The sequence below is a fragment of the Cyanistes caeruleus genome, chromosome 2, assembly GCF_971803275.1.
Source record: "Cyanistes caeruleus chromosome 2, bCyaCae1.hap1.1, whole genome shotgun sequence".
NCBI lineage: Eukaryota > Metazoa > Chordata > Aves > Passeriformes > Paridae > Cyanistes > Cyanistes caeruleus.
In genome coordinates, this window is record NC_141702.1 from 61,045,455 (window position 1) to 61,057,665 (window position 12,211).

Sequence of the window (12,211 nt, forward strand, 5' to 3'; positions counted from 1 at the left end):
CTGGACTACATTTATTTATCAGTAGGCAAAAAACATGCAGCATCATCTTACTGGATTGGGAATGTGTGTGAGAGAGACTATTGGGATGTCACTGTTTCAAGTACAGTGGAAAGTATTTTATGTCTGGTTTTTATAGATGTTCATGCTTCCTGTATCTTCATTTTTTTTTTTTCAAGTGACTCTGAATTTTACTGGATTTTATCACAGGCAAGAATGTGCAAAACCACCAAGTATGATCTTCAGTATTCCTTGTTCATGTGTTTGTGTTTAAAATCTCAAAGTATTGCTCTGTGGTCTCTGCAGCAGATATCCTGGCATTTAAAGGCTGCTGTAGGCTACTCAATGTATTTTTAAAGTAGAGAACTATGAAATTATTTCATGCAGTAACAATATATTTTTAATATATATAGAATATATATATATTCTACTACTTTTGCAGAGCTGTCATTTTAACAGGAATATTTCTGTTAAATTGACAGAGGAAAAACCTTGATAATTTGATAACCCAAATAAAAGTTTTTCCAATCAAGCTTGAAACAGTCCTGGTAGCTTTGTCAGTCCTAGTGGAGCTCCTGAACTGTTCAGATGTATCCTTTATTTTTTTGTGCTTTTTAACTCTGTGATTCTCAGTGCATTGCTACCTGCAGAACTGCTGAGCTACATCTACTAATTTTACTAGTTAGCCACAACTACTGCTTGCAGAGCTGTTGCACATTTATACTGCTCTGTGTTCAAGGTTTGCTGATACACATGCCTGTGGTGGCTGGAAAGTAGCTTTGAGGTGTGACTGATTCACTGATTCACTTGAAGACCATTACCCTAGATGAAACCTCCATTTGATTTTTAATCCCTGTGCTGGTGCTGAGAACCTATTTATCAATTACTTTGTGTAAAACTCCGATAGTCATTGAAGATCCTGTTGGCAGTGCAAGTGTATCAGTAGAGCCACACTGTCCTGGGGGGATGCTGCAGCCCACATCCACTCTTTTTGCTGCCTTTGCAGCAGTCTCATTCTAGGACTTTGAGAGAAAAAACTGCTGGACAAAGTAATCACTCCTCTTCCTCTTGTCATGGGGATCAGCTGAAAGTTTTGCCTGAAGACATTGATCCAAAGGAGACAGTATTTTCATTATGGTAGTTCCATAGTTATCCAGTTACCAAAAGTGGAGCTTGCCTTGTTTATTTCTAACCTGCCTATCTGTTTCCTCTCAGAGAAACATGAATTAAATCCCCTTGTAGGTTACTTAGAGGGCTGAAAACTAAGATAAAACAAGAGGCATACAATGCCTAGCTGTGGAAAAATTACCTTGAGGAACATGTGGCTTCCCTCTGATACGTACCAGAGCATAATTCCCATGAGAAATATTAGAAAGTTGAAATAATACAAAACCATTTTAAATTGCACATAAAAGTCCCTGAAAATGACAAGTTGACAACTTGAAACAATTTTGAGATCCTTCCTGCCAACTCTCATTTCTCTCCTGCTTCTTCATTTGAAGACAGCTTCTCGCCCACAAGTGTCTTCAAAAGGTTCTTGGCAGATTGAGCATCCCAGAGCACTAAAGTTTTGTCTTTACCTTCACTCTGTCTCAGCACAAAATAGCAGCCTTTCGCCTCTGGTTTAAGAGTAAAAAGATTTAAAGGCTAGCTCAGTGTTCCTTGAACATGCAAATCTGCCTTTGAAACATGAGCAGGAATGCAAAATACTGTTTTAGAGTTACTCTTGAAGTGTGACAAAGAACTAGAGGATATAAGGGTTTGAAATAAGCATCCTCAAATTAAGCTGTGGGCGTCCCTCATCATGAGGTGGCTGTAAGAGAAGTAACTGATATGTGTATTCATATCTGTGTATATGAGAGTCTGAGCTCTCCCTGTGTGATTCCAGCAAAGCCCTGCTAAGCAGCTGAGTAGATTTTCACAAGTCAGAATCACAGAATCATTAGGGTTGGAAGGAACCTCTAGGGATCAGCCAATCCAACCCCCCTGCCAAGGCAGGGTCCTCTAGAACAGGTTACACAGGGACTTGTCTTGTGGGTTTTGAATGTCTCTAGAGAGGGAAATGCCCTAACCTCCCTGGGCAGCCTCTTCCTCTGCTGCCCTCAGTGTAAAGAAATTCTTCCTCATGTTGAGGTAGAACTTCATGTGCTTTACTTTATGGCCATTGCTCCTCATCCTGCCATTGGGCACCACGGAAAAGAGTCTGGTATAACCTTATTGGCACAAACCTTTGAGATAATAATGAGATCCACTCTTAGGCTGCTCTAGACCAAACAAGCCCAGCTCCCTCATAAAAGAGAAGCCCAGTCTCTCCTCGTAAGAGAGATTCTCCAGAGCCCTCACTATCTTTGTATGATGGTAGCAAAAGAAAACATACTATATGGAGACTATATGTATTTATGGACAAGGGTCCAAGTACTTTTAGTTTCATGTTGTACTGTCTTAACTCTAGTTTGAATAACTAGAATAAGTTACATTGACACGAGCATGAGGCATTGCCAGATATGCTTTTTTGCACTATAGGCCTTTCCAGACAAACACTCTTTGCTGCTCTCTTAGTAAGATTATTTATCTGCATATTAACTTGATTCTGCTTATCTACCCCAAAGTTGTATGTAGGATCTTTCACATCAGTTTCAACATCTCTAGTAAATTCTTGTCCTTACGTGTGTAGGAGCAACTACTGATTGCATTCTAGACTCACCATAGAGAGAAAAGAATGCTTTTTACACATTTTTTTCCAATTTACAAAATAAAGAGTCATTCTCAAAAGTGCACGTGTGGCATATTTTCTACTATTTCAATGACAGGATATAGGTTTCTAAGTACTTAAGTAACTTTTGAGAGTACGTGTTATCTGTTCGAGTCACTTTGCAACATCTGGAAATGCTGTTCCTGTTGTTTCTATTCAGTGGTTATTGCAAACCACCTTTTTGATTTCAGATGTGGTGGTGCAGTGGTGCACACAAGGAGACCTGCTTGCAGTAGCAGGCATGGAGAAGCAGAACCAGCTGGTTGACCTCAGCAACGGTTCCCTGCTGAAAAGCGCACTTGTCAAGTTCTACAACGTGCGTGGGGAACATATCTACACTCTGGAGACACCTGTGCAGGTAGGAGGCATTTGTAAAGTCTGTTCTCCATGCTTTGCTGACATGTTTGTCCCACATCAGCTCATTGCTGCAGGCCTGCAATGTGGAAAAGGTTGCAGAATGTCCCAAACCCATCCTAAAACACAATATAGATAAAACTGTGCTATAAACAATGGTTGTTTGCATTAAGGTAGACATGCAAGACTGCACCTAAGGTCCACTGGGGTAGGTATTGTGGAAATATGAAAGGAGAAAGTCTGTTTTACAAACTCACTGGGCCATGAAGAGACAGACAGGAAAAGAAAATTCCATTTTTCTTATGGATAAGTGACTGAGAAGAAAAAAAAACTGAATAACTTGCTTAATATTGTAGCAGAACCAAGAGCTGGACAAAAATATTCCAAGTCCAGTATCGTAACTACGAGATTGTTCCATCCTTGCTGTCGTAATTTTCTAATGTACAATCATTTGGTGATGCAGCAACCTCAGTCATGTAATTTGCCAAGTAAATGCCAGCACGTGGTCTGTGAGCTGCTCAGGCACAGCATGCTTCATAGGTCTCTGGTACTTCAGAGCCCAGCTGAATGTAATTCTGTGTCATTTTCTGCAGAACAGGGATGACTCCATTCTGATTTCTGCTGTTAGTAATGAAACTTTTTAATAACTTTGAAATCTAAAAGTGAAGAAAAATGGTGTAGATATATTAATTGTATTTAATGATGATACCATGTATTATCATTTTTTTTCCAGTACCCTGATCTGGAATGGATGCAAAAGGGTGACATAGTAAACCATCTGTTAAGCCTTTGTGTTTGCTTATATTTAGCATTAACCTGCGCTTATTAACCTTAGAACTCTAATTTAGATAGAATTATTTAGTTGTGTAAAGTGTAAAATAATGGTCTCTGAGGCCAACCTAAATATGTGCAGTGATATCTAATGCTGATTTAGGTACCTAAAGGACTTACCCATAAACACAGCTTTATTGTCTTAAACATAACCTTTGCAGCAAAGTAGCACAGTCCTTTCCTCTCTGGATCAGTTTTGAAGAAAACTTACTTATTTCAGTGTTGCTTTTTCCCAGTCCAGGTGAAAAGCAAACCTTTTTCTGTTACTTCAGTACCAGAACTCAGTATGTGCACATTAGCTGTTGAGCCCTCTGGTGCCAGGCTGTGAAATCACTCTGTGGTTTGAGCATCAGAACCCATCAGGTCAGGTTGCCCCAAGGTACGCATGTGTGCGGGCTTTTCCCTCACTACTTTGTTCCTGCTAATCTCAAATTCTCCTTCATTTAAATGCTTTCATCTCCTCTAGTTCTCCATGTATAGCTTCAACTTCTTTTCATGTTTTCAGATCTTCTCCTTTCTCCTCTACTTAACCAGTAGAGTTAATGTAGTTATGGGAGAAAGCACATATTGTGGCTGATGTGGGGACTAATTATTCTTCTGATATGTGAGTGCTTACAGAGCAGCTGAGAGGTCAGAAAGAGCAGGTGAATGCTAAGTTTCCACTGCAGTATTTCTAATAGGGGAAGTAGTAACGTAAGCCCTTCTGCTCTTTGCAGCTGCTATTTTTGTAGGGAATAGCAATATTTTAATGTAATGGAGATTTCTTCCCCTGTTGTCAACTGAGGACTAAAAGCCAACAACTTCAGAAGTTGTGTTAGCCAGGTTTCGAGTAAAGGATGAGGACAGTCAGGGAGAGGCAACCACCACTTAATAACAGAATCAAGGAGTCTCATTTCCTTTGGAAATCAGGATAAAAATTACATTCAAACTGATATGTTTGTTTAAAAACTGCGCATAAACCTACTTAAAATTAGAGCCACCCCTCTTCTCTTATTAGTCAGTGTTTAATGTCTTTGTTCAGTGCATCTGAATTCATATTTACTCAACTGCAGGAGGAAGTGAGGGGTCTTTCAGAATAGCACCTGTATCTGCTCATGTGGACTTTATTCTCCTATGTATTTGAATGCTGGTCTAGCAGTATTACCAGCTAAATGACAGGTATGCTAAAACATTGTTAAGTATTTAGTTTACTGACAAAACCATATAAAAACCACTGCTGCAAAAAAAAATGGCTGCTAACTTCTGTTATCCTATGCCTCTGCTCCAAACATGTATTTGCAAAGATGAGAGTGAGTCAGTGGTCCTAATAATTTGTCTCATGACAAATTCTTCAGAGTAAATTAATTAGTTTTCTGTACCATGGCAGTCAGCCTTGTAATGGGATTCTATAAGATTCATCACTGGTTACTGAAATTAAAAAAAAAAATTAAGAAAATAAAAGAATTTCCTCATCTTGAACTCTTCTGCGAAGACTTTCTAATGAAGAAACAAATGCGTGACTGGAAAAGCACATTGATTACAAATGAAAGTTGTTCTGAATACAAAAGCCAGAAAAAATAAAACAACCATGAACATAAAAAATAATGGATTACAGGTACAAAACCAATTTTCAGTGTGGTCCTCTGTCCCAATTCTTTGACAGAGCAGATGTCTGAAAATTTTATCAGTAAAATATACTAAACTGTTTTTGTTTCTGCTGTTTGTCTGTCCTGTCCTCGGTAGGATGTTCAGGAAACAGATTTTATTGCCAATCTGACAGGATTTATATGCAACTTGGCTGGAATGTTGCTGAACATAAAGTCACTGCAAACCCCAGTGGTAGAATAGATTTGGGAACTGCAGGTAACTCATCTCAATGATGACTGTTGTCATGGATCCCTTCAAGATGTTTTATATGCTGCCTTCTCCTCCAGCTTTAGTGTGGTTTTGGTATCTGCTGTCTTGTTTGATTAACTCTCTTAAGCTTTTACCTTCAGTATAGGAATTTATAGTACCTAAACCTAGTTTCCTGACTATAAAACTCTAGATAGGAAAATCACACTTGTTTAGAAGTATTGAAATAAAAGTAGCAGCTTTGCTTGAAAAACAATATTCATAAACAGAGTGGCAGAGTTGGCACAGTGTAGCAGTCACTCCTGTTCCTGGCTCTGGGGCTTCAGCCTGGCATGCTGCAAGGATGTGTTTGCAGAATAGAATGGGAAGAGCTGAAAAAGCATGAATAAGGGCTGGTCAAATACTGAACTGAATTCTATGCAGAGAGCATATCTTAAGGACTGGTGATCAGCTGATGACTATTCAAAAACATACTATCAATTTCTGTAAAATGTACCTCTTACTACACCCGTCCTTGTATGCACCACAAACACCAGTGTGAGGTACAAAAAATATACCTGGTTTTCTTGTGGTCCTGCTTTTTCAACATTTAAAAATGAGATTGCAACAGCAGGCTACTCTGCTGGTCATAATGTTTTTATTTGGAGAATATTAATTTCTTACATTGTTTGGTAACAGGACCGCGGCAAAGTCCTCACAACCTTTCCCTGGCCTCAAGCAGGGATGAGAATAATCAACTGATTTAAGACTGTTTTATAGTCTTTCCTACTAAAATAGTTTACCAAATGCTGCAACCCAGTTCTGTCACTTTAGAAGTTCTCATCTAATGTGCAGAGAGGTCTTTTTTATATCAACTAACTGTACCTGCTGTCACTTCTGATTGGAAACAGATGCTTTATATCTTCCTATATCCTGAACTTTAAACAGGAGTCTCCTACAGGATCTCTCCAACATTATCTAACTGCCAACTTTAACAAACTGGTGAATTTTTCCTTTCTAATGGTTCAATCTTGTGGCTTATATTTGGTCCCTTCTTCAGTTTTTATGATTTTTTAATATGTTCCAGAGGGGACATGGGGAACAAGAGCACAGATTAAGAAGCTACAATGCAGATCTCCTCCACACACCTTTAATTCTACAGTAAATTTACATTACTTTAAGATTTTATGTCACTGTGTAGCTGGTGTGAGTACAGATTATGTCTCGAATGCAGCAAAGGAGGATGAGAGTGAGCTAAGCTTCACATGTGGTATAGACAACAAGGTTAAATGTAAAAAACAACATGTGTATCAGTGTAGTATTTTTAAACCTAACTCAAGGTGGTGTATCAAAGACTAAATCTTTAGGGAAGAAATTTCCAGAAGACAACCAACTTGCTATAGACCTGCTGTTGTCAGCATTTCACAGACTGCTTCTCTGCTGGAAATGTCCCAGCATCTAAATGAATAGATTTAAGATTATATGATTCTGCAGAAACCTGGTAGTTCTGTAAAGGCTAGAGAAGGAAGGTACAATTTTAGGTTTAAATGAGATCAGAAAGAAGAGGCTGCTTTTTATGTTATTCAGCTAAGCAGACCTTGCTTGCTTTTCTTCATTTATTTCACACAGAGTGTTCAGTTTGTTGCATCTGAATTCATGTTGCCTTTCATATATATTGCCTGGAATCAATTTTATTTAATTTTTATGGCATGGCAACAAAGCTTCAAGAAGAGTTTATTTTCTTACAGGAAGAAAAGCAACAGTTTAGAATTAACTGATGAAACATGCTTTTAGGATACCACTAAAGACCTTGGTGTTCTTTATATAGGTCACAGGATCATCTCTGCTGTGGAAATGGATTTTGATCAGCACTGGTAATTGAAGACACTTTTCTAAGCAGCTCTTTCTGTTAAAATGGAATTTTGTTGTGTATTGACTTCTTAAAAATACTGTAGAAATAGAGAGGATATAAGAAAGAGCTGAAAATCAAGTAAGACTTTATTACATCAAAAATCACATCAGGCAGCAGCAGCAGATTTCTCATCATTTGTCACCATCAGTTCTTAGCAGTTAATATTTTTCCCACTGTAAGTAGGAGGAGCAGAAAAATGAAGGAGTGTTAGTCCCATTGAAGGTGAGAGTGGGGGACAGGAGGTGGGTGTTTTTCTGGTCCAGGGGTTTTCCAGAAGCCTTGCTGTCCTGGCAGAGTCACCAGAATCTGATGCCTTGAGAGGCAGCCTAGAACAGAGGCTAGACAGTGTTAAAGGAATAAAGTAGGTATTTATTAAAAAGGCTTTCAAAGCATACTCTTGTACAGCATACTGGGCTGTACAAGAGCCCAGCTGAGGCCACACCCAAGATGGACAACAGGTCATGAGGTTTCACAATTTTATAAGTTTTGGTCCATTTACATATTTGGGTTAATTGTCCAGTTACAGCTTCAGGTTATCAAGTCCCATCCTCCCAGACTGCTGTCCTCAATTTGCTGTTTATACTTTTTCAGCCTGAAGCTGCAACAGTGTCCTTGGTTCTTAGGCTGAAAAGGATTGTTTCGTCAAACTACCCTGTGAAGGGAACTTGCTAACACTTTATATGAAGTTCAGAGTTATATCCTAATGCAGTACAGAATCTGGAAAATATGAAAGCTAAAAGTTAAGGCATCAGATTGCTTTCCCACAAGCATCCATGAATGCTGTGGCAGTACAGAGGTGTGCACACAAAAGTCACAAAAGCCAGGTGGGCACTGTAGCCATTGCAGCTCTCAGCTTGTCTCTGAGACAGAAGGGTGTGCACCTCCACATCAGCAGTCTGGAGTGAGAGCAAGCAGAGGCAACCTACTTACACATGCCCTTCACTGGATACTATTTTGCAGTTGTGTTCTTCCTCCTGAGGAAAGTCCTGCTAGTTCCTGGGCTTTCTGCCCTGGAATACTATCTTTATTTCATTACCAGCAGGAGTCCCAGTGCCAACAAACAAGGGATTAGTTCAAGCAGCAGGTAGACCCCATGGCTCAGGTTTTCTGAGCACAAGGCAGGCAGCAAGAATCAGCTAGAACAGTGTTTTCTTTGACTGGAATGCATACAAGTGCTGGAATGTATATAAATTATGTTCTCTCCTGTAAGAGAGACAGTAGAGTGACTTACAAGAAGCAACCGCAGAGCTCTGAATTGGAATATCCATTCCTTCATGCTTTTCTAAGAGGAATCTGCATCCCAGCTGGGGGTACAGATTTGATTAGCTATAGCTTACTTTCAAGCCCACTTGGAAAGAAATTGCAGAAGAACTCATTGCTTGTCACTTGTTGAGATGTGTTTCCAGTCAGTATTTCTTCTGATAAAGCATCTTTTTTTTTTCTTATGTTTTAGCAATGGTTTGCAATATATAATTGTCATAGAGCTACATCTTGGTATTTAAACCCTGGAATTCATTCAGGTATTTACAGTTTATGCTGAGATTTTTCAAAACCTGATGCTAATTATATATGCAAAGTGAGATTAGAAATTCTCATGTTATATTTGTATCTGCATTTCTTTGTTCCTAGCAGAAAAAAAACCCAACTGTGCAAACACGTAAAATAAAATTCTTTTGTCCTAGAGTCTGCTTGTTCCTTTTGTAACAGGTGGATACAGCAACTTCTGTCCTTCTTTGTTTTGCTAAAACAGTACAAATAAGTGGATGCTTTATGAGGAGCAATATTTTTGTGTTGGATGTTGGAGGTCTACTGTTTTGTCTCAGTAGAGTTTGAAAAGAAAGCTGTGGCCAGCTCCTAACTGACTTGCTGCAGTAATTGATTCATATCCCTTGTCCAGCAAGGGAATGACTAGGAAGTATAGTTACTGAAAAATATTATTGGAGCAGTACTGTAAAGGTCAGGTCAGATCTGACATTTGGGTGATCTTTTATTTCTCCAAGCCTGTAATGACAGGCTAATTTTCCCTGAAGCTCATCTGAAGTCTTAGCCCTTCACTGTAAATTAAATGTTGATGAATACTGGGCTGGAGGAGCACCAAGGGTCTGACCATTTCAGAGAAAGGAAGGTAAGGTGTGTCTGGTGGTGTGGTGCTCTTTGTTGAGGTTGAAAATATTAAAACATAATGAGGTATGCAGGGAAACTAACTGTACAAATGGAAGAGTAAAAATGTCATGATTTACAAACAGTACAGCACTTGTAGGTATTGTGTGTGTGTTTGTTTAAACATGCACCCACTCACATATTTTTTGCATATACATTCATAAACAATATAAGAGCATCATACATTGAGACGTTTAGAAGGTGACTGAATTATGGTGGCCTGTTGGAAAATGGTGGTGAAGTGTTCAACTTCTGACTTTCTACTCTTTGGAGATCCACAGTGCTATGTTGCCAGAGGTCCCACCCTGTATTTCAAAGCTGCTGAAATACCTTTCCTTTGAGACCATATTTTAGATTGCAACGATTCTTGCACTGCTACTATCTGCACCTCTGATGTTCTCTGTGTACAGCAGTAACCTGAGGAGAGAGGTGGTTTTATTTAAGTCTATTTGGATGAAGAATGTTGCACCTGGGTGTGATATGTTGGGTTGTAATAGCTGCAGTAAGAGACATCAGGTCTGGGTGTGCTGAACTGGATTATGATAGCTGGGATATTAGACTCCTCTTCTGCCGTTAAAATCTATCCAATAAATAAACATTTGTGTGCCAAGTCACATACTTGTTTGTTCCTTCACTGTGTTTATGGGTAAGCTGATGAAAGGTGAACAGCAGGATGCAGTTTAGATCCCACAGTAATGATCAGGTAGACAGTGCTGCCCATGCTGGGACTCAGCCCTTGGGGAAAATCAGGGTCACTTCTACAGTGTTGTTCTCAGGCTGTCATATAGTAGATGTGGCAGGTACCTATCTTGTGCCAGTGTCTTTCCAGTTGCATTTCTTTGGTAAGCAGCTTGAACTCTCTCATTGCTGCCAGACAGTGTGAGGGTGGATCCTTTTTGACAGATCATGAAAATACCAGTCAGTAGGGGATACTTCATGTGACCTCTCCTCAAATGTAAGGCTGTATCCCACAAATTATGATTATGACAAGCCATGTAGAATTATTGACGGTATACAAAGGATTTCTCAATTCTTTTGAAGTTCTCCACTACAAAATGCATTTAGCAATTACTGTGAAAATCACAAGATTCACATGTTGCTGCTTTCTATTTGTGTATCAGGCAGCCTGAAGATTTGTGCCTTCGTGGAGGCGTGTGTGTGTGTGTGGTATTGCCTAGATGCAATTAAAATTAAGTTCCTTCATTCCTCCTACTTTAAAACCAGTATTTTCCTTGAAATTTAAATCTAGGATAAAGTGACATAGTAGGGAAGCTCTCTTGTGTGAAAAAGTTTTTCATCCAATGCTTTATCTTGATGATGAACGTTGATAAAGTGCTGTGCCAGCTGCATTTTGTTTCATAACAGTCACATAAAAGCACCTTTTCCCAGTTTCTCGCCTTTAAGTATCTTGAATTTGTAAATGGAAGGGAGGCTTTTTCCCCAGACCAGGTGAGTAACCTCTGGGCTGATCTAACCCTGCTGTCTGGGTACCATGCTGCTAATAGAGGAGTGAATAAAAGCCATTATTGGTGGTGTCTTGACCCTGTCTTCTTGTTTGATGCATCTTGTGAAAAGATATTCCAAAGATACCCTGACCTTTCAATAAATACAGTTCATAATTTAGATGAAAAGCATGTTTGCTTAAACTTCTGAGTGTCACAGATTGTGAAAACAAGGAAGACCTTCAGAGAAAGGAGTAAATCTTTTGTAGTTCACTGATGACAGCTTGCTGTGTAGTATTCTTCATGGAGTTAAGAGTTTCATCTTTACTCTGTGTTGTTTATTTGCACAGAGGTAGCAGATGGGATTGAAATACTCCAGGGTGTGTGTATATAAGCAAATACAGGTGCTTTGTAACACAGAAAGCAAGAGATGACAGGTGGATACAGGTAACACTAAAGGGCAAAAGTAATGCTAGGGCTAGAGGAGATCGTAACAGACTGGTACTTTACAAGAAAAGATGGGATTTTGAAGGAAAGTTTAGGGAGCTCCTTGCAAGCAGGAAATAAATGTTGTAAGCAGCAGTGTTTGTTTATCATTATTCTGTTCCACATTGTGACATTTAGTACCAGTTGGCCTTCACGCTGTGTTTTTTACTGTCATGATTTGGACATTCCTGAGCGTAGACAAGTAGAAGACAGAAGGCCATTCTCTGCTGCCTTCCTGGTGCTCTTTCACGGTTCAGTTCCTCTGGGAATAGTTCAAAAGAGACACTGCAGCATAAGACTTGGTGCAAGATGAGAAAGCTGATTAGGTCTTCTCCACTTGTTTTTTAAGTGTCTCTGGGCATATAATTTAACTTTTTAGTTGTAAAATATGAGCTGTTACCAGTGGATGAGGACTGATTAGATGCCTGAATAAATAATTTGTATAGGGCATCAAAAGATCCTGCT

At 39.2% G+C, this 12,211-nt stretch overlaps 1 protein-coding gene across 2 annotated transcripts in view; it reads left to right on the forward strand.

Annotated features, from left to right (window-relative positions):
- TULP4 (TUB like protein 4) overlaps nucleotides 1-12,211 on the forward strand; it is a 149,698-nt gene that overhangs the window by 115,803 nt on the left and 21,684 nt on the right. For both annotated transcript variants that reach the window (XM_086868528.1, XM_086868538.1), the window contains exon 7: nucleotides 2,941-3,107. In XM_086868528.1, the coding sequence (XP_086724654.1) occupies nucleotides 2,941-3,107 (167 nt within the window). The remainder of the gene's footprint in view (nucleotides 1-2,940; nucleotides 3,108-12,211) is intronic.